The sequence below is a fragment of the Bipolaris oryzae genome (assembly GCF_000523455.1).
Source record: "Bipolaris oryzae ATCC 44560 unplaced genomic scaffold scaffold_41, whole genome shotgun sequence".
Lineage (NCBI taxonomy): Eukaryota > Fungi > Ascomycota > Dothideomycetes > Pleosporales > Pleosporaceae > Bipolaris > Bipolaris oryzae.
Window position 1 is genome coordinate 159427 of NW_006911317.1, and position 23324 is coordinate 182750.

At 50.8% G+C, this 23324-nt stretch overlaps 10 protein-coding genes across 10 annotated transcripts; 5 read left to right on the forward strand and 5 right to left on the reverse strand.

The window, feature by feature from the left end:
• Positions 1 to 50: 50 nt before the first annotated feature.
• Positions 51 to 1921, reverse strand: COCMIDRAFT_91538 (uncharacterized protein; the record flags this gene model as incomplete). The annotated part of the gene is made up of 3 exons (XM_007688413.1): positions 51 to 1159; positions 1215 to 1346; positions 1432 to 1921. The coding sequence occupies 3 exons, from the start codon at positions 1919 to 1921 to the stop codon at positions 51 to 53; spliced, it is 1731 nt and encodes a 576-aa protein (XP_007686603.1).
• A 1392-nt stretch (positions 1922 to 3313) lies between these two features.
• On the forward strand, positions 3314 to 4981 carry COCMIDRAFT_4085 (uncharacterized protein; the record flags this gene model as incomplete). The annotated part of the gene is made up of 5 exons (XM_007688347.1): positions 3314 to 4060; positions 4154 to 4491; positions 4644 to 4709; positions 4783 to 4836; positions 4915 to 4981. The coding sequence occupies 5 exons, from the start codon at positions 3314 to 3316 to the stop codon at positions 4979 to 4981; spliced, it is 1272 nt and encodes a 423-aa protein (XP_007686537.1).
• Positions 4982 to 6835: 1854 nt separating this feature from the next.
• Positions 6836 to 7267, reverse strand: COCMIDRAFT_91618 (uncharacterized protein; the record flags this gene model as incomplete). Its single annotated transcript, XM_007688414.1, has 1 exon — positions 6836 to 7267. One exon carries the CDS (start codon positions 7265 to 7267, stop codon positions 6836 to 6838), a length of 432 nt encoding a protein of 143 aa, XP_007686604.1.
• A 1214-nt stretch (positions 7268 to 8481) lies between these two features.
• COCMIDRAFT_25142 (uncharacterized protein) lies at positions 8482 to 9785 on the forward strand (the record flags this gene model as incomplete). The annotated part of the gene is made up of 3 exons (XM_007688357.1): positions 8482 to 8539; positions 8604 to 9447; positions 9500 to 9785. The coding sequence occupies 3 exons, from the start codon at positions 8482 to 8484 to the stop codon at positions 9783 to 9785; spliced, it is 1188 nt and encodes a 395-aa protein (XP_007686547.1).
• A 674-nt stretch (positions 9786 to 10459) lies between these two features.
• Positions 10460 to 10943, reverse strand: COCMIDRAFT_25143 (uncharacterized protein; the record flags this gene model as incomplete). Its single annotated transcript, XM_007688358.1, has 2 exons — positions 10460 to 10882; positions 10938 to 10943. 2 exons carry the CDS (start codon positions 10941 to 10943, stop codon positions 10460 to 10462), a joined length of 429 nt encoding a protein of 142 aa, XP_007686548.1.
• A 384-nt stretch (positions 10944 to 11327) lies between these two features.
• Positions 11328 to 12787, forward strand: COCMIDRAFT_91502 (glycosyltransferase family 62 protein; the record flags this gene model as incomplete). The annotated part of the gene is made up of 5 exons (XM_007688415.1): positions 11328 to 11497; positions 11584 to 12209; positions 12262 to 12321; positions 12372 to 12452; positions 12504 to 12787. 5 exons carry the CDS (start codon positions 11328 to 11330, stop codon positions 12785 to 12787), a joined length of 1221 nt encoding a protein of 406 aa, XP_007686605.1.
• A 710-nt stretch (positions 12788 to 13497) lies between these two features.
• On the reverse strand, positions 13498 to 15166 carry COCMIDRAFT_4088 (uncharacterized protein; the record flags this gene model as incomplete). Its single annotated transcript, XM_007688348.1, has 3 exons — positions 13498 to 13689; positions 13752 to 14953; positions 15013 to 15166. The coding sequence occupies 3 exons, from the start codon at positions 15164 to 15166 to the stop codon at positions 13498 to 13500; spliced, it is 1548 nt and encodes a 515-aa protein (XP_007686538.1).
• Positions 15167 to 15683: 517 nt separating this feature from the next.
• COCMIDRAFT_4089 (uncharacterized protein) lies at positions 15684 to 17331 on the forward strand (the record flags this gene model as incomplete). The annotated part of the gene is made up of 3 exons (XM_007688349.1): positions 15684 to 17123; positions 17180 to 17199; positions 17253 to 17331. The coding sequence occupies 3 exons, from the start codon at positions 15684 to 15686 to the stop codon at positions 17329 to 17331; spliced, it is 1539 nt and encodes a 512-aa protein (XP_007686539.1).
• Positions 17332 to 18365: 1034 nt separating this feature from the next.
• Positions 18366 to 20015, forward strand: COCMIDRAFT_4090 (uncharacterized protein; the record flags this gene model as incomplete). Its single annotated transcript, XM_007688350.1, has 1 exon — positions 18366 to 20015. One exon carries the CDS (start codon positions 18366 to 18368, stop codon positions 20013 to 20015), a length of 1650 nt encoding a protein of 549 aa, XP_007686540.1.
• Positions 20016 to 20781: 766 nt separating this feature from the next.
• On the reverse strand, positions 20782 to 22259 carry COCMIDRAFT_91426 (uncharacterized protein; the record flags this gene model as incomplete). The annotated part of the gene is made up of 4 exons (XM_007688416.1): positions 20782 to 21327; positions 21381 to 21683; positions 21773 to 21883; positions 21936 to 22259. The coding sequence occupies 4 exons, from the start codon at positions 22257 to 22259 to the stop codon at positions 20782 to 20784; spliced, it is 1284 nt and encodes a 427-aa protein (XP_007686606.1).
• Positions 22260 to 23324: the final 1065 nt, after the last annotated feature.

Below are 23324 nucleotides of genomic sequence, written 5' to 3' on the forward strand. Positions count from 1 at the left end.
TCGTCATCATCAGTACCAGAGGTACAAGATGCATCTAGAGAGATTGACAATCACAACTCCATCACCTCCTGTCCATCAGAATCCACCTCTCCTCCATCGCCATCGTCCACATCCACCCTCGTCAAATTCACCCTAAACGCAGACAACTCCAATGTCCCAAACGATCCATCCTCGCGCTCATCCCAAAATACCACTCCATTAAACGGTATACCCGCATAACTCGTCGTTTCATAGTTCTCCACACAAAAGTCATCCCAGACACCCCCCGTACCTTCGCCCCGCTCCTCAGCAAGCATGCCGCGCCACTCTTCTCCAAGCGCCCTCTCCTCGTCGCGATACAAAAGCGTCGGACTCAACTGAATATAAAATTGCGATGGTGCAAAGGTCCTGACAACAGGCGAGTCATACATATTCGTCCCGTTCGAAATCCAGCGCGTAACCACCAACCCCCGATGATCTGCTTTAAGCGTAACCGTAGAGTTGAGCTTGGAATCGACAACGGCGTATGTACCAGCGTAGCGTTCGTTCAGCTGGCGAATGGCGAGTTTCTCAGCTGCGCGGATCAAAGTGACAGTGATTACTTCTCTAAGCGTAAAAAGTACACTACTGGGCCCAGCGACGAGAATCGTAATGCCCAAGTCGTATTCTGGTACGGCCATGATGACAGAAGTATAGCCGGGGAGACCGCCACCTTTGGTAATGAAGCGAACCATCCGTTTCGAGTCGGCGAGGATACGGTCTGTGTGGAATATTTCCCAGGGTATGCCGTAGAACGAGTTCAAGCCTCGTGAAGGCGAGACGGGGTTGATCCAATTGATTGCGGGTGTCACTGCATTAAAGTGCGTTAAGACGTAGCGGAGGAACTTGGACAGGTCGGTAGAGGAGCTGTATATACCGCCTGTAGGGTTTTGGACACCTTCGTCTACGTCCCAGAAATGAGGACCTGAGGGGATTACGCCGGCGGAGTCGGGGGGGAGAGAGAAGGTGCTTTTGGACATGTTCAAGGGCATGAATATGGCTTCGTCGATATATGATTCGTAAGTTTGGTTTCGGACATGTGAGAGGACGAGTCCGAGGATCTCATAGGCGATGTTGGAGTAGGTGGATGCTTGATTTGGTGCGAAAAGTGGGCGGAATTTCTTGAGCTGGTTGAACAAATCTATACAGAACTTAGTTGGTGAGGTATTATTTTTTCTTACTATCAGAAGGCCAACCTTTCCCAGTGCAAGGTGTCTCATAATTCGGCGAATACTCATCGCACGCTGGTAAGCCCGCTTTGGAAACATCAGGCGGCAAGCCCGCCTTGGCGAGATCAAAATCCTGATGGATGAGATCGCTCTGTGCCCCTAAGAAATCAAATCAGCTTTTGCTTACCTCGATCGTTATGGCATGCTTGAAACATGGTGCGGTTTTTGTTATCGGACACCTTACACTCGCGTGGGATGCCGCTGAGCTGGCTGGCTAGGCTACGCAGCGTGATATCCTTCCATGGAATGCCACCATCCGACCTGTCTCCCAATTCCTTCAGATATGTATTGACCGTCTCATCCAAACTCACATTTCCAGCTGTGTGTTGATAAAGAACCCCTAGAACAGTAAAAGCTTTCGTTATGCTAGCGATGCGGTATAGTGCATCGCCATTGACTTGAGGGATATCCGGACGTGAAGCATTGCGCTCGCGCGCCGTGTGGTGTTGCGACCAGAGTGTTTCTTTTGAAGAAGTAATTTCTATAGAAAAAGAGGTTCGGTCGAATTCTGGTGCTGTGATAGCTACCGTGAGTGCCTTGTTTATCGACTCGAATACTTCTTGGAGGAGAGGATCATGAGCATCGTATCTAGGCGGAGGATGCGCAATATTGGGCTCGAAACACCCTGCGCTTGCGAATGCAGCTAGCAACGGGGTAAAAAGAAGTACTCGCATTGTTTTCAGGGTGGAATGTTTCCAAGAAGTATCGTCAATACAATAAATGCAAGTGCGGGTTGTTGTATGACATCTCCACGTCATACTGAGGGACTGTTGCCTTGTGGCTTGACTGCAATCGGCAATGCAAGCGGTTTCGCCAAATCCCTCCTACATCCCCGCGACACATACCCATTCTATTGTTTCTTTTGGAACTATCTCACGTGATATCTCTTCTTGGAAAGCCTAGGTTCTGTTACTTTTATGATCCTTGGTTGTATCAATGTGGAGAGGTATGATCACGTGTAATAACATGAGCCAGGTCCATAACGGCAGCACCAATATATATTCATGTGTTCTAGGTTGTTCTCAGTAAGCTTGAAATGACGTGCTTATCCCAGTGTCACTACCGCCAGTCTGGAATTGTATAATTGATAAGTAAGAAATAGGAACCGTCAGATGGAAAAGCAATACCATGATCCATACCGTAGCTACCCATCAAGCTCAAACTCTATAACCAGTCTCATATCTTGTGGTTTATCTTATATTATGGTACCGAGTGGGTATATATTGACTTCCAAAAACAGTGCTGAGTGGACATTTTTGCCAAGAGAGTCACTTTATGTTTCACACCTTCATTGAGTAGACGGATGCAATTGTAACCAGGGCCAAAGCACGACAGCGCTGAGGGGAGTGGTCAGGGGTAATTTTGCAGCAAGTGAAGTATGCCTAAAGTGCCAAGCTATGCAGATATACGGAAGGCAAGAAAATTAGAGGTTGGTCTATCGCTTTACTTTCTTTTGATTCAGTTGGATTTGTGGGTAATGAAGATATGCTTTAGGCCACATGAACTTGTCCGCCGGCAATCACAATCTATCACTTGATTTTTCAACGGGTCGTGTTTTACATGGCTTAGCTACCCCCCGAAAATAATTCTGATACGGTTTCAGATTCGTGAACACACCCTGTGGGCATCCGGGGCCTCTGATTGCTTTTTCGCCAATTTAGCGCTCAGAAACCAGGACGGAAAATTTGAATTCTCACGCTATTTTGTTATTGGTAGGCAATATGTTGAATTTATACTTACCAAAGCCGTTAAAAATTCTGCCGATCATTCCATTATGAGAATGCAAAGTATGTCAAGATTCTTGATATGTCAGCGCCACGCGATCATGTGCTCAGGCGTCAGCTAGGCTGAACACAAAGAAGCCCCCCATCATGTAACGCGTCAAGCTCGCCATTTCTAACATCAACTATTGAGCCCATGCTTTTTGGGAGCACCATAGCACTACAAACGCTGAAACACACCGTACGTCGTCGCAACCCCTGGCCAACTGCGCACTCACCGTATGACGTCAGGGTCTATTCACTAGAATAGCCAACATCCGTTGGAACATCTACAAGTCACAAACCATGTCTCTAAGACGCTCTGCACGCGTCGCAAGTACTACTGTAACAAAATTAGCAGATTCAAGTAGTCAAAATGGCGTTGCAAAGTATGAAAAGGCCGACAAATCAAATGCAACGGCAAAGAAGCGCAAGACTTCGAAAGCCGCGCCCAAGTCGCAACCACCTGGCGATGTATCAGAGAAGCCTGGAGCCAAAGAAAACACCAACGGAACCATAGAACAGCCAATTCCGGATATCGAATCCCCATCTGACCCCGTAACGCCTCTTCCAAAGAAACGCAAATCGAAGCCAACTGCAGAATCGCCAATAAAGCCAGTCCCTTTTACACCCACTCCTGCAGCCGTCACGCTTCTCTCAAAAGGCCGAACGGACTTCGACCACCCACTGGACGATCTTTCCACCCTGCAACCCCGTCCCGCAGAACCACATGCCACAAACGCACCCCTTGCAACACCAAACGGCTCCCACACCGTCCAAGCCTACGGATCCTCACCGGTTAAGCCCGAAGACGCAACACCCGCTCGCAAGCGCAAAGCTAAAGAAGTGGTACCTCCGGATGTGGGGGCGATCCCCAGTGCAAGCACGAACATCGATCGCTTGCTGAAAGACGCAGAAGCGCATTTAGTGAGCGTAGACCCCAAGTTGAAGACCCTCATCGAAAAACACCATTGTAAGATTTTCAGTCCAGAGGGACTACGAGAAGTCGTAGATCCGTTTACAGCACTGAGCTCTGGGATTATTGGACAACAGGTACGTGCTTCCAACCATCTCTTCCAAGAAACCCACAATGTCAAAAAGGAATCGTATACACAGCGGACAACAACTAACACCAACCCCAAACAGGTCTCAAGCGCAGCCGCCGCCTCCATTCGCTCAAAATTCACAGCCCTCTTTCCTTCCACCCACCCTTCCTTTCCTTCACCCTCCCAAGTTCTATCTCTCCCCTTACCTACCCTGCGTACAGCGGGGTTATCCCAGCGCAAAGCAGAATATATCCAGGGTCTTGCTGAGAAATTCGCCTCAGGTGAATTATCCGCTGAGATGCTAGTCAGCGCCAGCGACGAAGAACTGATTGAGAAGCTTGTCGCAGTACGGGGATTGGGGCGCTGGAGTGTGGAGATGTTTGCCTGTTTTGGGCTCAAGAGGATGGATGTTTTTAGCACGGGAGATTTGGGTGTGCAGTACGTTTTATTTTCTTTTTTCTTTCCCCGTCTCTCTTTGTTTTCTAGTTACGAACTCTGCGTGTAAGAGTTTTTTTTATTTTCTCTTTCTTCGCTTCTTTTTTTCCCGAAGGAAGTATGGGGGAAAAGAAGCTAATTTGGGGTTTTTGCAGACGCGGCATGGCCGTTTACGCCGGCCGTGATGTGAGTAAACTTAAGAACAAAGGTGGGAAGTGGAAGTATGTATCCCCCTCCTTCCCCTTCATACTTCAGAGGGTAAATACCAAGGCGTGGCTTCTCACCAAAATTTAGATATATGAGCGAGCAAGAAATGCTTGCTACAGCTGCCAAATTCTCGCCGTATAGGTACGTAGTATCTCTTCTTTTTCCTCATATGATATCTTTCTTTACGAGAATTAGAGAAACTGATGGTATCCTTTCTAGATCACTCCTCATGTGGTACATGTGGCGCATAGCCGATGTCGATGTCACTGTCTTGCAAAAGTCGTGATGATCTCGCGATGTCTCGTCAATTTTGTGTGGAATGATGGAATAGAGGTACTAGCATCATGACAGCAGACTTCCATTCTTTTTTCCTTATCTTTTTTCACTCTTGCCCCCTGGTTTGCAATCTAGCGGGTCGTGCGTGTGCGTTTGTGCGTGTTTTTTTTTGTGGAGAAGGGACGGTTCTTGATGTGCTTGTTTTGTGGAGAAGAAAGGGTTCCTGATGTGCGTATGATGTGTAAAAGTGTGGGTTTTATGGGTCAGGTAGAAGCAGGGTTTTTTTTCTTAGGTTTCTTGGGAGTTCTGACGAGGAAAAGATCGATTGCATATGACTATCAGTCTGTTGATCAGCAGATGATCAATGGTTGTTGACCAGGTCATTGGGACTTTTTTGATGGAGACGTCGACTTCTTGGCGTGGAGATGGCGGAGTGGTGATATTTTATATGGAGCTATCATTAGATTCGGCAAAAGATACCCACGTGCAAACATGTGATCAACTCCAAAGTGCCACCCTCAATGCCAGACTTATTCAAGTGGACAAATCAGAACACAAGATCCCTTTTTCGTATACGCAGATGCCACGGCGGCGCCGCTAGCATCGTCATTGCCAGATGGGAATAGGGGTGAGACGGCATCATCGGTAGCAACCGTCAATAGTTTGTCTGTGTGGAACTTCAAAGCGTCGTACCGGCAAAGCAGCAGAGTAAGCAAGTGAAATTGCGAAAAGCTTAAGGCGAGCAAAAGGCTTGATCTAGCCAAGATAACGTGAGCGTGAGCATGAGCCGCACTGCCGCTCGAAAGACATCGTTGCCTGCCATCTTTGCTGGACCCTCTTGCTGAAGAGGGATCCGGATAGTAAAATGACCATAGCTTGATGTGTGCTTTGGTTGCCACCAGTGTATCACATTGATATCTGTCGGCTGCCTTGAAAAAGGGTTCCTCCGTGAGGCATGCTGTACCTCGTTCGTCCGGCGCTCGAGACTTGAGCTACATGGTCCGCTTACCCGAGAATTCTCATCGTAAAGTTTATATCGGAACACGACCCTTGAATTGAACTATGCAGGGCATTGTACAATATGTTTGGTAAGGCAACCTTGCAACTAAAAAAACAAATTCGGGTAAAAGGTTGAGCGCAAGCAAAGATTTGTGACCCAGACTATGTTGAGTTTGTTGTGCAAGTATCGTACTAGGTGTAATGGCCAATTGAAAGGGAAATGGTCTGTGGGCCTAGGTAACTTTTCTAGAACAACTATCATCGTTTAGCTGGGTAAGACAAGTACTGTGCTGTGTGCTGTGTCATGTTGAGCTGCAAGTGTACATAGATGATCTCTTGAGCATGACACGCACAGTCATGTAGTCGGGCCTTGTTGCACTAAAACAATCGGCACATCCGGTGTAGGTCCTTCCTACAGACACCTAGACTTGAATAGCCATTAGGTGTTTGCCGAGGAGCCACTTTTGATATTAAAGGAGATTTGAGTTCCCCGCCGGGTCATGTTTCTTTCTTTCGGTGTGCTTAAAATGACAGCGCGGCTAACAGTGGATGCAAGGCAGATTACGGGGGATGAACGTCAACAGAAAGCAGTGGGAGCGTCAAGATCCGGGCATGGTGGAGGATGTTTGTTGTCTTGGCCCGAGACCATGTAAATCATATGTTGGAATTGCCATGCGGTTGCTTTGTTGTGGTGGCATGTGCACCAGGTTGCGGCGAAAATAGAGATGTTGAAACAAAGGAAACTTGTTGTCGCGACAAAAACAAGACCGAGTGTGTTGCGCATGAGCCTGTGCAAGCTTTGCGACCGACTTGGCGCTTTCTAGAATATCTTGGATGTCGAAACAAGAAGCTGGCGGCAGCGATGTCATACCTGTCTACTTGTTTCAGCGAGTAGCGGGATACGAAGCGGAGAGGGCGTGGGCTGATGTCGAGGGATGGGGCTCGGCATGGGAAATGAGACATCAATCAATGCGGGTCTTGTAATTTGCTTGGCGGACACTGGCGAGGCTGTTCTTCGGGGAGAGGGAATCGATAAGCGAGTGGATGCAGTTGTGAGCAGTGTGAACGCCTCGGGGAAAGGAAATGAGGCTGCGGGCCTCGATGATGCAACTGGGCGCGGGAACGGTAAAGGAGGCGGCTGCACGATAGCGCAAAGCAGCAGGAGGGCCCAAAGCGGTCGCCGGGGGAGGGAGAGGAAAGAATAATAACACAGTTTGTTGGCCGTGTTATTGGTGTTGAGGGAGGGTGGAGATTGCAACGGGCAGGCTAGCCAGATGAGGAGCGGATGTAACCGCATTGGAGCGATTGGAGAGGCGCTCGAGACCGACGTCAGGGGGGAGCCGGCCCAGTCGAGGCCGCGTAAGAGGCAACTGCTTGTTGTGTTTCGCATCGGCCTCGACGGTGGCAACTGTGGACAGTGGCTGCCCGTTGACTTTTTGCACTACAGCACAACGTGCCGCCCATCCGCCTGTGTGGGTGCAATTGGCAACTGGCAGTGGTGAGGTGCGCACAAAGAATGGACGTGGCAGGCGGCTAGCGGAAGAGGGCGCATCATGGTCGCGTCGGGGCTGCTAGAGGACTACTAGCAAGGAGGGCGAGGGGCGATGCAGACGCTACCCTGGATGCGAGGCCCGCACATGGTGGATAATACAGGATTTGGATGCTGCTTGCACTTGTTTGCGAGGGATAACGGGGCGGCCGTGCAGAGGGTGAAATTGGGACCGACGCCGCGGGCATGCTGGGCCCTCTCTAGGGTAGGTGAGTGGATAGTAGTGTACTTGGTGACAAAGAGAGGTGGGTGGTGTGGGTGGCACAGTCTTACACGGGAGCCGTGAGAGAGGGCAGTGTACTGTGGATGTAAGTAGTAAGGAGCACATGGGGTCGGTCGACAGACAGACAGACAGGATGCGGCCAGTGGCAGTTGTTTTCCTCGATGGCCCTGCACATGGATGGCAGTGGTTGTTGTCGCCGTCGCCGTCGCCGTCGCCGTCGTCGTGGTAGCAGTCACAGTGTGAGTGGCGCCAGGCGGGCAAGCATCCATGGTGCGTCTGCGGCATTGACTGCGTCCAAAGTGAGCATCGATGATGCTGGGCACCCGCCCAGGCCGCCAATGATCGTCGGCGCAACCACTAGCGCCGCCCCCTAGCGCCGGCCGCGTCTGGCACCATCGCGCTCCCCTTTTCTCCATGCTCTCGCTCTTGTTTGCAAAGTCCTTCTTCTCCTTGTCTTCATCCACTCGCTCTTGACGACCGCGCCTTCTCCAATCGCGCCACTGGGACTATTCCATTTAATACTGCCTGCTTTTCTAGTTAATTCTTCCTCTCGCTCCAGCTCCCGCACCCGCTCCCACTTCTCCTCAGCGTCAGCGCCCACCACACTGAAACGGTGCGAGCAGTCTTAACATCCCAGGTACGTAACTGTCGCAGCTTTCGCCCGACTCCACTCTCTGTCTCGACGCGCCCGCTTACATTTACTCGCAGTTACCGTCCTGCTTCAATTACACAACAAAAAATGCCTTCCATGCTCAAGATCGCTGCCCCGGCCCTCGTCGCCGCCAGCACTGCCTACGGTACGTGTTTGCTTTCTCAACAAGACGTGATTGATTGCGCGGCCTCGCTAACTAGCTCCTCCAGCCGCCTGCAGCGTTTCCGCAACCACCACCATCCAGAATGCTGGCGATGCCACTGCCCTGGCCACTTGCTCGACCTTCTCGGGTAACATCGCCATTGCTACCGGCACCACCGACGACATTGCCATCAATGGTGTCAAGAAGATCACCGGTAACCTGGTCGCCCAGGACAACTCCAACATGAAGCAGATCAGCGCTAGCGACCTCGAGACTCTTGATGGAACCATGAACCTCCAGGGCCTCACCTCCCTCTACGCCTTGAACTTCCCCAAGCTCAAGACCATCGACTCGATCCAGTGGCAGGCGCTCCCCAATCTCCAGGAGATTGGCTTCACCTCTGAGGTCACCAAGGCCGACAAGATCGATATCCAGAACACTGCCCTCCGCTCGCTTAAGGGTATCAACATTGAGGAGGCTGATGAGATCTTCATCGCCAACAACGGCTACATTGACTCCATCTCCATGCAGCTTGGTAACGTCTCCACCTCGCTGACCCTTGCCGACAACAACGAGGCCGTCAAGGTCGAGCTTCCCAACCTCATCTGGGCTAGCAACCTGACCTTCCGTTTCTGCGGTTCCGTCTCCGTCCCTTCCCTCGAGACCCTCAATGGATCTCTCGGTCTCTACAACAACGGGTTTGAGACCTTCTCTGCCCCCAACCTGACCAGCGTTGGTGAGGCCGTTGCTATCGTCGCCAACGAGCAGCTCAACAACATCTCTTTCCCTCTCCTTACCAAGATCAATGGTAACATCCAGATTGCCAACAACTCCAAGCTCGTTGAGGTCGACGGCTTTCCTCAGCTCAAGAGCATTGGCGGTGCTTTCGACATGAGCGGTAACTTCAGCAAGTAAGTACATGTCGTGCGACAATGCAAAAAGTCCTTGCTAATGAATTTTCAGGGTCTCTACTCCCAAGCTCGACAGCGTCAAGGGTGCCTTCAACCTCCAGTCGTCTGCTCAGCTCAACGACACCTGCGACTTCTACAAGGACCTCCACTCCAAGAAGCTCATTCAGAGCAAGGACTACACCTGCGAAGGAACTCTCATCGACCCCGGTCAGCAAGGACACGACCCCACCAAGCAGAGCGGAAGCGGAAGCAGCGGCCAGAAGGGCGCTGCCAGCTCGCTCAGCCCTGTCAATGGTGCTCTTGGCCTCGCCGCCATGGTCGCTGTTCTCTTCTTTTAAGCAGGCTGATGACGCTGGCGTTCACCGTATCTCATAGACTACCCCCCCAAGGATTTGACTCTTTTTTTGATAGCGTACAGCATCGAGCAGAAACGGGCGTGAAGCCCGCGTCCAGCTTCTGAGGACTGGAGGAGAGGGCTTGTGGGGATGGTTCATGGATCAGCATGTAACAATTGTATGTATTGTTTGGCTAAAAGGGTCGAGGCAGACATTTAATCCGCAGTATATCTAAGTCTGCCGAGCGACGTGGGGCGTAGCAGTGCCTCGAGGATGGTTTGGTTTGGGATAGTTCATGCAGTCATTCTCTTCATTTATTTTTGTTCATAAGTTACCCCGTGGAGTTGAGCGTGCAAATGGCTAAAAGTTGAATTCAAGCCTTTTCGGTCCGAGACGAGCCATGCATATTTCTGTGTGCAAGTGTGTAACGACCGTTTGTCTGTGCAGCAATCATGTGCCCGGCCGGTTTTGCTGTAAAATGAGGCTCTCCCTTTATTATCTCTGACTAGGAACTGCTTGTGACAAGTGCGACACGTTGTAATCAATCTGATGACGTACCTTGATATAGCAGACTCAGCCAAGTGTAAGTATTCAGGCTTGGAATGCCGTGCTGTTCAAAAGGAAGAATAAGTAAATAAACATTACGTAGTTGTTTTCGTATTTAGGCCTAACCTCCATCACATGCTTGAGCCCTCCTTCTTCTTCTGCGGGTTGCAAGCTTGGGCGCATGCTTTCATTCCATACCCACAACAGCAATAACAACAACAACAACAACTAGACACTACAAACTGGCTACCACGTCCGACATCTGGGTAGATAAGACTGGGAGCAAAGGAACATCCGTCTTCTTGGTAGGAGCCACGGTACCAGACGAGCGGCGGGTGGCTGTCAGCATGGACAAGGGATCCCGAGATAACTTTGGTGCTGACAAGACGGCTTGCCCATGGCGACGACTGCGACGGACGGGATGTTTTGAGGCTGCACAACAAATCAGCCCAGGTTGGGTGAAGTCTGGTACGGTACACAGTAGAGTGAAGGGACATGAGGGTGACTGATCTCATTTCTGAGTCGTCGTCATCAGTGGACCTATGGCGATTGATCTACAGTTAGCGTCATTTTGCAATTGCACATGGTGCTTGCGCTGAATGCACTCACAGCCATGGTTGCACTTGCCTCGCAACACCAAGCGCGCCTGTCGTTTGCCTATCGCCCTTTCCTTATCTGCCGGCCAGTGACAGTCCGGGCCCCATAGTTAGCGACCTCTTGTCCACGTCTGTCGCTTCCGCCCTTACCAATTGAGCATCGTGCGACGTCACCTCTAAACATCCACCCACATAGTCGGACTGTCACTGCCCTCAGCCCTTCGCGCCCCAGGCGCCCCAGTCCGCCAAACTGGAGCAATCACACCCGCAATCGCCCCGTCACTCGCAACGGGAGACGCCCAACACCGACACGGTGAGAGCACGCAGCTCTTCAATACGCCTGTCCCAGGCCAGAGGGGACCAGCCCGAGGATAAGGACAACGCAGCCAGATACCGACTCAACATGCTTGCCGGCAAAGGATACTCGTGGAAGGCCGCCCAGGCAAGACTGCCACCCTCGCGCCAAGTCCTGCATACGGCGCGCAACCCCAGATTCCTGCTGTCTCTAGGTCTCTTGACAGCTGTTATCTTGCTATGGCGTTCTATGGGCTCAGCCACCGGCGAGTTGCAGAGGTACGCTATTCCTATCCATGGCTCCACACCAGCACCAGGGTAATGCCCGTGGCCTCATATGTCCGTCATTAATACCCTCGCCTCAGGTTCTACTGCTTCGGCCCCTCCAAACCACCCATGCACATGTCACCAAACGAGAACGAAGACTGGCATGCTCACTTGACTACGCCCGTTGTATTCAACCACCACAAGCCAATCGAGGTCAATGCCACCGATATTCAGCACGTAAACCTCAACTCAATAAAATCTACTCCGAACGCGGTTAAGAACAAGGAGCGCGTCTTGATCCTTACCCCACTCCGAGATGCGTCTTTCTATCTGCCCAAGCACTTCGATCTCCTCGCCCAGTTGACATACCCTCACGATTTGATCGATCTGGCATTTCTCGTTGGCGACACCACAGATGATACCGTGGCGGTACTGGCCAAGGAGCTGGAGAGGATACAGAACAATCCAGAGATAGCGTTCAGGTCAACCATGATTGTCGAAAAGGACTTTGGTGTAACTCTCTCACAGAGTGTCGAGGATCGCCACGGCTTCGAGGCTCAGGGACCGCGGCGGAAGGCGCTGGGTAGAGCGAGAAACTACCTACTTGCAACTGCCTTGAAGCCTGACCACAGCTGGGTATACTGGAGGGACGTGGACATTGTCGACAGTCCGTCTAAGATCATTGAGGATTTTGTTGCACATGATCGCGATGTGCTTGTTCCCAGTGAGCAATTTGTCAATAAGAGTCGAAGCGCAGGAATTCTGACTGATCGCAGATATCTGGTTCCACCGATACAAGGAAGAAAATGGCAAGAAGGTTGACATTGAAGGGCGATGTAAGATATATAGCCTGCTGGGTCACATTAACTTTTACTAACGAGAATAGTCGACTACAACTCTTGGCAGGAATCCCCTGAAGGTCTTAAACTTGCAGCTTCTCTGGACAAGAACGTTGTCCTCGCAGAAGGTACATATGACCTCTTTTTTCTGTTGTCAGCACCATCCTAACTTTATCCAGGTTACAAGCAATACCCTACCCACCGCAAGTACATGGCCAAAATGGGCGACTGGCGCGCAGACAAGGACGAGGAAATACCCCTCGACGGTGTCGGTGGTGTCAACATCATTGTAAAAGCAGATGTCCATCGTTCGGGGATCAACTTCCCTTGCTACGCCTTTGAGAACCAAGCGGAAACCGAAGGCTTTGCTAAAATGGCACGCAGAGCGGGTTACGGTGTCTATGGACTGCCAAATTATGTCGTCTGGCATATTGACACGGATGAGAAGCCTGGAAATGCTTAGACGAGAAGAGCTATCTTTGCTGTGTCTGTTATTGGCATAGGGAAAGGGAATGGAAGAGAGGAGAAAGCATATACCCAAGGGAGTCGGGCGCACGCATTGATTGTATGGCTTGGGCTTTGGGGGAAAAGGACGCATCTGGTGATACCTGTATGAGTAACTACTGATGGATGAAATGGGCTATTACCTCTGTTTTTTATTGGTTTTTTTTCTGCAACTTTCCAAAGGACTGGTTTGAGAGTTTAAAGTTTTGGGCAAACGCATAGAGCATTTTGTGTAGCAGCAGGTGGTTAGTGAATAGAACGTATCAAGTTGGAATCATCCAGTGAGCCTTCGCATTGATCTTAAATCCCAAAGTTCACGTCACACGACCAAGCATACATGCGAATGCCATGTTAACATGACGTGCATATTCCGGCTCCCCACTTATTTTTCTATCGTACATACGAAGTTTCTTAGCGCCATTGTAGAATACATGTTACTCTCTCCTCACATCCCTTTTTCAAACGCACATGCATCTCACGCTCTCACACTTGTATAACTAACTCGCCCCTTCACACACACACACACTCTCTCTCTCTCAAACTGAGAAAAAAACATGAGGGTGTATACCAGAAAGTCCAAGGAAGAAAGCAAGAAAGAAAACCTTAGAGCGTAAATATCGCCAAGCCCCATCCATCCAAACTTTGCATCGTAGAAAAAAAAAGTATCTCTTAATAATCATAAATACCGGCATGAAACTTACGCTCATCATAGTACTTAGCGCGAATCTTCCTGCCTCTAAACTCCCAGCCTTCGTCGAAGCGGTTGACGGCATTGAGGGCGCTGAGGACGGATTGGAAGTGGATGTATACGACGCCGTCCTTGTTGTTTTCGTCTAGCTGCACGTGCTCGACCGGGCCAAACTTGTGTAATGTTAGTCTATCAGGTCCAAAGAGTACGCGTCTTCGGAGAAAAAAAAGCCTACCTTGTTGCTAAACGCCTCACCCATATCCTGGCGGATACCGCCGTCGTTGCGATCAGCGTTGGCGTCCCAATCAACGCCATCTACGCAACCCCAAGTAACCACGACAGGCGACTCCTCGCCAAACTTTCCAGGCTCATCTTTCTGATTGCGTGCGCCGCCGCGAACATCCCAGACTTGTTGTGATTTGACCTTGCCGCCTTCATCGTCAAAAGTACTGGCTCCCTGCGGAACTTTGCGCATCTTGACTTCCAGGTGGGTGACCACTCCGTCATTATTTTTACCCAGACCCTGGCCCTTTTTGTATCCCATCTTGGCCATCATCGCTTCTGCCTTGCTGATCTTGGGACGCTTCGATGGACGTTCTTCTGGGGTTGGCTCATCGTCGAGATCTTCCATTGGAACGTCAGGACGCTCGTAACGAACTGGTGGCGCTGAGATGGTCGCGTTCGCGTAGCGTATGGGTGGCGCAGATATAGTGGCACCTTGGTAGGTTGAAGATGTCGGCACAGAAGTAACTGGTGGTGGAGGCGGAGGTGGAGGCGTGTGTTCACTTGTAGCTGCAGGAGGAGGCGGAGGATATCCGGGCGCAGACTCGTGCGCAGAGGGAGACGGCGCACTGTTTGGCTGCATGCGGCGAGCATAGGCATCGTCTCCAGAATGTTCAGAGGGCGGCATTACAGGGGCATCATCGTAGGAGGCCGGCGGGGCAAATGATGGTCTGGTGGGCACTGCAGCTGGAGCTGGGCTAGACGAAGAGGCTGAACGGGAGCCGTTCAAGGGTTCGCTCTCATTACGAGATCTGTGCTGAGCAGCAGCCCCTCGCAAGAATGCGTTGAAACCCTCCTTCTTGCGCTGGTAGCCACCGCTCGCCCTGTAAGCTCGCAGATTGGAATATCGCTCGGGCTTGTGAGGCGCCTGTGGATTCCACTGGCCGAACATCTTATTGAACTTTTTCTGTTCCTTCTTTCTCTGCTTCTCCTCATAGTTGCGCATTCTCCGTTCTTCCAGAATGGTGGCATCATCGTCAGCGGTACTCCGGTAGTAGTCGATACCGTGCTGTTGGGGGTTGGCGGCAGCGGGTCCAGGGCCTGAAGAGGAGACTGGGGCAAGTGCAGGCATGGTAGGCTTCTTGACTGTTGTGCCGGGCTTCTTGGCTTGGTTTTTCGCCTGAGGGCGCTTGATGTTGTGTGGATTATGAAAAGCTGCACATTTGCATGAGTCGTGCGTCAAGGTCAAAGTGTGGAGCAGTTCAGGTAGCTACCAGGTGCTTTCTTCTGTTGTTCAGCCTTGGCCTGCTCCTCGGTGTACTTGACAGGCGCAGCAGAGATGGTGGCCGAGGCATATGGATTGGGAAGGCCCCTCTGGGCATACGGGTTCGGCAGGCCGGCACCCTTCTGCGGCGGTGGAGATGCCATGGTGTGGTGATGCACAAGCAGGTGCGGCTATGCGCAAGGACGCGTTCTGCGGTGTTTGTTGGTGTCGCGGAGGGGAAATGAATATTACACAGCCAGTATTTTCTTAACAATGGTGTCGCGACAGGAATGTCATGACCAGCAGAGGTGGTGGTGTCGATAATATGGCGGCGGCGGCGGGGGTTGAGGTTGTGGTAAGAGATGGTGGAGTCGGCAAGGCGGCATGCGGCTCGCGTCTCGGTGCAGGCACCCCACGCTAAGGCATTAGCTGCATTACGAATCACTTTCAGGAACGACTATTACCGTCCCGTCTTGCCAGTGCTCCTGACTCCAACATCCAATAACGGTCCTTTAAAGACGACAGTAGACACATCCGAGCAGGCTTCGGTGTTTGTATAGAATCCTATAGATATTTGCTTTGCGCGCCATAAACCAAAAAGGTACACCCGCATAAACCCTCCCCTGCTATGTACTGAACCATTTCGCTGATCGCGTATCCTAGATCCAACTTGTAATCACAATGTCTCCCACTACCTTGGAACAAGCCTTTTCCAAGGATTCATCATCAACCGCCATCATCGTCCCCGGTGCGCCAGCTTTGACTGTTTCGTACAAGAAGTTGGCCGCAGATGTGAAGGCGTTCCAGCAGCAACTGGCCAAGGTCGGCGTATCTGCCGAGGCAGCTGTGTCCATTGCGCTGCCCAACACGTACGAGTTTATCGTGTCCTTCATCGCTGCATCTTGGCAGAGAGCCATCGCTGCCCCGTTGAACCCAGCCTACAAGCAGTCCGAGTTCGAGTTCTACATCGATGACCTGAGCTCGGCGATTGCGCTCGTCCCCAAAGGCGCGTTTGCTCAGGATGCGGCAGCGGTCCGAGCTGCGAGGAAATACAATGCAGCGATTGCAGAGTGCTACTACAACGGCAGCGAGGTTGTCTTGGACGTAAAGGAGGCCGGAAAGCTCGCGGGTAAAACCTCGCCAGTTCTCTCGGCGCAGCCTGAGGATGTCGCACTGGTACTGCACACCAGCGGCACAACTGGACGTCCCAAAGCTGTTCCACTTACGCACCGCAATCTGTTGCGCACCATGAAGAACGTCCAGGCCACCTACGAACTGTCCCCCAAGGATCGCACTATGTTGGTTATGCCTCTCTTCCACGTCCACGGTCTTCTCGCTGGCTTCCTTGCTCCCTTGGCGTCTGGCGGCTCTGTCATTGTGCCACTCAAGTTCTCTGCCTCTGAGTTCTGGAAAGACTTCCAGGAGCACAAGGCAAATTGGTACACGGCTGTTCCCACCATTCATCAAATCCTGCTGAAGAGTCCTCTCCCAAGCCCCATGCCGCATATCCGTTTCATCCGATCATGCTCCAGCCCACTTTCCCCAAAGACGTTCCACGAACTTGAGAAGGCACTTAACGCGCCCGTCTTGGAGGCTTATGCCATGACTGAAGCCTCGCATCAGATGACTAGCAACCCTCTTCCACCAGGCCAACGCAAACCTGGCAGTGTGGGAATTGGTCAGGGTGTCGAGGTTAAGATCCTCGACGATGCTGGTAACGAGGTACCGCAGGGTAAAGAAGCAGAAATCTGCATCCGAGGCGAGAACGTTACCAAGGGGTATCTCAACAACCCCTCCGCTAATGCTTCATCTTTCACAAAGGGTGGCTTTTTCCGCACTGGAGACCAAGGCAAGAAAGATGCCGACGGTTATGTCATCATCACTGGCCGAATCAAAGAGTTGATCAACAAGGGTGGTGAGAAGATTAGCCCAATTGAACTTGATAACGTCATCGCGCAGCATCCCGCCGTCTCCGAGGCTGTGAGCTTTGCTGTTGAGGACGAGATGTACGGCCAAGATGTCGGCCTGGCAATTGTGATCAAAGAGGGCAAGGCACTCTCTGCCGGAGAGCTGAAGACATGGTTGACAGACCGTGTTGCCAAGTTCAAACTACCAAAAGAGGTACGCCAACATGCCAACCCCAAACATTATCCGGAACATTCTCTAACATTGTGTAGATATTCTTCACCGATATCATGTATGTGGACGTTAGCCTTAGAGTTGAAGAATGCACTAACCACCCCCTTCTAGGCCCAAGACTGCGACCGGCAAGATACAACGACGTCTTGTCGCCGAAGCTATGCTCAAGCAGAAACAACCCAAGCTATAGTCGTTCTTCTGGCCAATTTCAAGAATCTGCTTCTTTTTGGGCATTACTATGCAAAGAACGTTTCAAGTTGTGTTTTCGAAGGAAAAAGAACCCCTTAGCTTCAGAATACTACATGCCATCATACATCTTCACTTTTCGACAATTGCAAAAGTTTGAGTTTCGCGTTGCATGAGCGTGGTCGACCACATATCCATATGGGTAGACTGTATAAGACAACACTAACAACGTCATCATCGAAGCGCACTTCTTTTTTTCTCGCGTAGCAGACCCTTGCAACCTCGCTTGAAAATCCTTTGCATATGCGGGAAGCGACTAACGTCGATCACCACATGGCTGGATGGACCAAGCTTGGCGGGCAGGACTCCGACAAGGTCATGCTTCTGCCACGCCGTCAGCTATACGGTGGATACCTGTGGTCAGCTGAAATGTACAGTAATCGCTAACCCTTTGAGATGTTGAAAGGAACACTCTTTTCGTGAGACGGGGTAATCAGGGGAGATTCTTTGTGAGTGATTCTGACTTGACTGTTAGCGCTGGCTGGCGGGACCAAGTCAACAATGCCTTCTTGCCTCTATGTACTGTGCCTCTCGAATCTATCTGTCGTTTATTTATATGCGAAATACTGCAACGAGTTCAGATGTTTCTAGGTAACGCTGCCCTACCCCCAATCTTTACCTCCTGGCGCGCCAGTCAAAGCTGCTCTGTATGATCAGCCCCTTTTCCGAGTCCCTAGAATACTATCGACCATCGCTTATCGATTAATTCCAACGGCCCTAAAAAAAGACACTTTTTTGGTTTCAGCATGGTTGCCCGCCAATGAGGCTTCCATTCGGCAATATGCCGGCATCATCCCCGGAGATTCTGTCTCAGACTACGTATCCCAGGACTGACATGTCTATGCATTCTTTCCTCAGTAATCAAACACTACACAAAAGTAGGCCGCCCGCCATGCTCTGTCAACCAGCGCTTCGTCGAGCTGCTCCCCAACAGTCATTACCTCTTTTCTAGCTGCAGCTGGCTTAATACCTCTTAATATGCCTTTTATCTACAGTAATAGTAGTGACTCATCGAGTCCGGCTTCATCAGAGTCAAATCTCAGTTTTGAATATGATGATTCAGCTTCATCTTCCTCTTCGATATCATCGCCGGAGCCGTCAACACCACCACCTAAGCTGTCAACGACACCACCACAGTTACCACCTTTACAATATGAACCATCGACCCCACAGCCCGAATTACTGACCCCTCAATCTGCCCGGTCAAGCCTGAAGCCCAGCCTCAAATCGCCCGAATTGGCGCGTACATTGTCGCACTCTAAGTCATCACCAGCCATTGTACGATTTGCAGAACCACAACTGGTACCAAAGTTGGGATCCAAGTCGTCAGTGAAGCGGCGGACTATACAAACACCAGAATCCATAATCAAAAGAATACCGAGTCCGTTTCCGACACCCCAGTTTCATAATGGCCTCCCTTTCGCAAGTCCGACTGCGAGTTTGTTCAAACAGATCAACGGTTCTCAATACAACTCAGCACCTGCACCGCCTAATTTCAGCCGTCCGGGTTCCCTTCCAGCCTCTCATACTATGTCTATTCAAGCTATCAAAAGACGAATCAGTCACAAATCGCTCGTACAGACATCCTCTCAAGAGCCCGATCCAAGATGGGCGGAAATTCCGCTACCAGCACATTACCAGCCACCATCCCTTGGTCCAAAGTCTCGCGGAGTGTCTTCCGAGTTTTCAAAGTATAACACCTCCCGTTTTTCTACTCAATCGTCACCAGCCACCTTACAGACATCGGCATTCTTTACCGCTCCTTCAGGTCAATACAACCCACTCGAAAACTACATACCATGTCTATATCCTTCATGCAAGGCACATTACACGCCACTCCATCTAGGTCCATCATTTTACCTTGCAAGCGGCCCATACTTCTTATCTCATCTGCACGCGCATTGTCCTCGCCATGCAGTCCGCGAGCTCGAAGAAGCCAACGCAACCCTCAAGCACGCCTACGAGATGCTCCGCCAAAACGCAGGCCGCAAAACCCTCGGCACCGTCGCCGCCGAATTCGAAGAACTAAAAGAAGAATTCCGCGACGACCGCCGCATCCACAACGCCAAACTCATCCGAAAACAAAAACGCCGCGTCTTGGGCTGCCCATCTCAACCCACTTCCACTGCCAAGAACAATAGTACTAGCAGTACTAACGCTGACAAACCCCAACAACGACATCACGAAACATGGGACTGGCGCTACACCCCCCGCCCCTGCATCAGCGCAACCTGCAAAACCCACTACACCCCCTACTCCAACCACCTCTACACCTTCTACCGCACCCCTCTCCCGGGCACTTCTTTCTACCCCCAGCAAACCTTCTGCCCCCGCTGCGCAAAGAAAGACATCGACGACTTCGCTCTCAACGTCAAACAGAAATGGGGCAGTCGCTGTGGATGGGACCGCCTCGAATGGCTCGAGTGGTTGTGTGAGAAAGTTAAAGATCGAGCTATGGAGCAGGATTATTGGGTCAAGGCTCAAGAGAGGGTGGTCAAAGAGAAGGGGCCGGCGAGGTGGGTGGGGACTTTGAGGGATGAGGTTAGAATCGAGATGGAGAGGGTGGAGATGAGGAGGGAGAGGGGGAAGGGGGGGTTTAGGAGGTGGGTTGCTAGTATGGGGGTTTGATTGGAGGAGCGGCGAGAGGTATGTGTGGTGATGTTTGTTTCATCCCTTTTTTCCTCTTTTTCTTCTTTTTTTTCCCTCACACATGGTCGTATCACGACGTTCACTCGCTGCTTTTTTTTCTCGTATACGGATTTACACGACATTCACTTTTTCAGCTTTCCTTCTACGTATACAGTTTTTTTTTCACGACACTCGCTTTTCGTCTTTTCTTCCCTTCTTACCTATCCCGTATACAGTCTCTATACGACACTCGCTTTTCTTACTTTCTGGCACGTATATGGATCTACACGACACTCGTTTCTCTTTTATTTTCCTTTGTAAAAGCTCGTTTCCACCTTCGCTCAGTCATTTTGTTATGTAGTCACGTAGGGATGCGGAAAAGTTTCGCACTACTTTCAGTGATAAGATTAGATCATTGCAATATATGTTATGAGCTTACTACCTGGTACTTGGAGTATTTTTTGGGTGATCATACCACTATTGAACATATGAAAAAAATGACGAAAAGACACTCGGTGTGTGAAAGGATATGTAACGATAGATGACAGGCAAGACAAGTCCTTGAAAGTTTCTGGCATAATGATTGCACTATCGCATAACGATGAGCTTTACAAGAGACAATAAAGTTACAAGATAAAACTCCAAATCCAGCATATGTACACGAGATGCTATTGCAGGTCATGCCGATCCAGGGCTAATATTAAAGGAAAAGAAGAGGGAAGGAAACTCATAGCACTTCGTTAGTATAATCTTATTTCTGACTCTGTCATAGCAAAGTCGGGTCTATGTCAAGGTTGTCCGACTGCTTCTGGCCCATGAATTGTTCAAAGGGGTACTTTGAAACTTGCCTAGGCCATTCAACGTAATGCCGTAGGTGATGAGCGACGTTCCAGTATATACCCTCGATCCAGCTCAAGACAGCGGTCGGGGCGTTGACTCCTTGGAAGCCCACCCGCTCGAGATAGAGGATGGGTGTCAGGATGGCTTGGATGGCTATGAAGTGGGCGAGCAAGATCTGTGCGACGTTGTTGCCAGGGTCGATGAAGGCTTGAAATTGTTCATGTGTCCACCGCGATGGAATGTTGTATAGCGTAACAAAAGCGGTGTATGCGTCGATCGGTCTCTCGTATGCGTGGTTTACTACACTGGCGAGGTGCTCCCAATATGATCGTTCGCAGTCGGACATGTGGAGAGATTCGATTGAGCTGAGGGATACGGAGGCTAGGTCGAGATCTTCTGGGTTGACACAGGTCATTGGCGAGTTTTCAATGCGGTTACGTATTGTCTGAAGATGACTGTCTTCGCGGAACACCTAGTTTGCGTTAGAATGAGGCTGCAGCTGTGATCGGAGTAAGTACTACGTACGTGGAAAACCGAGTCCTCGTTCAGCGACATTTCGTCTCCTGCAATCAGATTGCAACCACGCACCATGGTGAGGAACTCTGCCATACCGTCTTGCAAATGGGTTGATTGGAACGCAAGAGCCAAGGCAGCCGCCATTCTAGCATCTCGCTCACATCGCGTCTTTGGGGGTACTGATAACGCCTCATTAAGCGACTTCACTGCTAGGATTCGGTGTTGTATAGCCTGCTCAGCAACACCGGAGCTTGTTACAGCATCTAGATGGGATGCAGATAGGGCCAGGATCGAATGGATGAGATACTCATACTGCGAGAATCAGCCTGCAAGCCTGGGATCTGGCAATGTATCGGCTTGGAGGATATTCTTCTTTCGAAACCTTACGAGGGATAACCTACGTTGTGTGCAAAGCTGGGAATTACAGTAACCCATATCTTGTCTTGCCCCACAGGTAGATGCGGGTATGCAGTGATGAGGAAATGGTGAAATAATCGCATATCTCCCATCGACTGTAGTTGTCAGGTACTTGCAAACTAACTCTAGGCTTAGGGAAGTGCTCACGAATACTCCTGGAGCGGACCGGAAGTTGCCTGCCTCCCGTGAGCCTGAGATAGCGTGGGACCGCTGAGTTGCCTGAATGATGTTGGCAGGATACTCGCATTGTAGCCCAGCTTTGAGGCAGTGACTACACTCAGGATGTCTCTCGTTGCACTTTATACGTCGTCGTTTACAACTGTAGCACCCACGGCGTGATTTAGTATGGCCCTTCCTTGGAATGGGCCTGCGGGGCAGTGGTGCTATACTCTCATTTCGACAGTCCGACAGCGTTGGCGAGTCGCTTGAAGAACTGTCCAGTACACTACCGCGATCTTGTGGAGACGACATGAGCAGTGAAGGCAAGAAGAAGGATTCCGTAGCCGCGGTCGCGGGTGTTGCTTCCCATGTGCCGATATATACTCTGTCCATCCACGACAAGCAATGGCCCTGACATGGGAGCACAAAATTTGGGGGCTTAGACAGGGAGCGCGAAGCGATCGACCCCGCGGGTGTGGTTGATGCACATTAATCAGGGGATGCCAGGTGTACGGCTGAACCCTAGCTGACTCACAGCCATGTACCGTAAAACTGACGTGTCGGACAAATAGAATGAGAAGCTTGGATAGTATTGTAACTATGATAGCGGTTGAATAGGTCTAGCAAGTGGGAGCTTAGTTACTAGTCGGCTCACCGGTATGCAGCCATAACCGTTAGATGGCTGTCGATGGCTTTGAGGGCTGTGTCCCCTTGGTGCATCATTTTTCTAGGCATGTATGCCTTGTGATCGTTCTAGGCAGACTTTGCGATGAAACATGGTCTTCAGTGGACTCCATCGCGACGTGTCTCGCTCATGACGGGCCGGTGCACACGCCGGGCCCGTTGCGATGGCGTCGCGATGCGGGAGATAACGGCTTCACACAGTTCCTGCTGCCTGCCGCTGTTGAACAGACTACTTCTGCATCACGAGATGAGGGCAAGCCTCGCCGAGATGAGGGACGTCGCCGATAGGTTGATCTGCCACTGGACCAGTCTGGCCACGCCGCCAGACTATCTTGGACAGCGCGTGGAACTTGGATTAGTATCGTCTTGAGTCTCCAAGGAGAAGTGTAAGTCTCGAGGAATTAATTATAGTTATAGCTGCATACGGTTGATCCAAGAGGCTTTCCAATGTACTGTGAATGGCGTGGAAGTGAAGAGAATGGATTTGGTAGGACATGCGAAGCATTTGTGTGGAACCAAGGTGAATGTTGTTATTGGCCAACCGTTGAAAATCTCGCGTAACCTTGTAGTCCCCGCATGCAGGCTTTAGGCTTCATCAGGCACAGGTGGTGTCCAAGCAACGGAGATGCCAAAACAGGAGGTGAGCTGAACGCAGCAGCAGCCGTGGGAGTGGCCTGCCAAGCCGCTAACGCA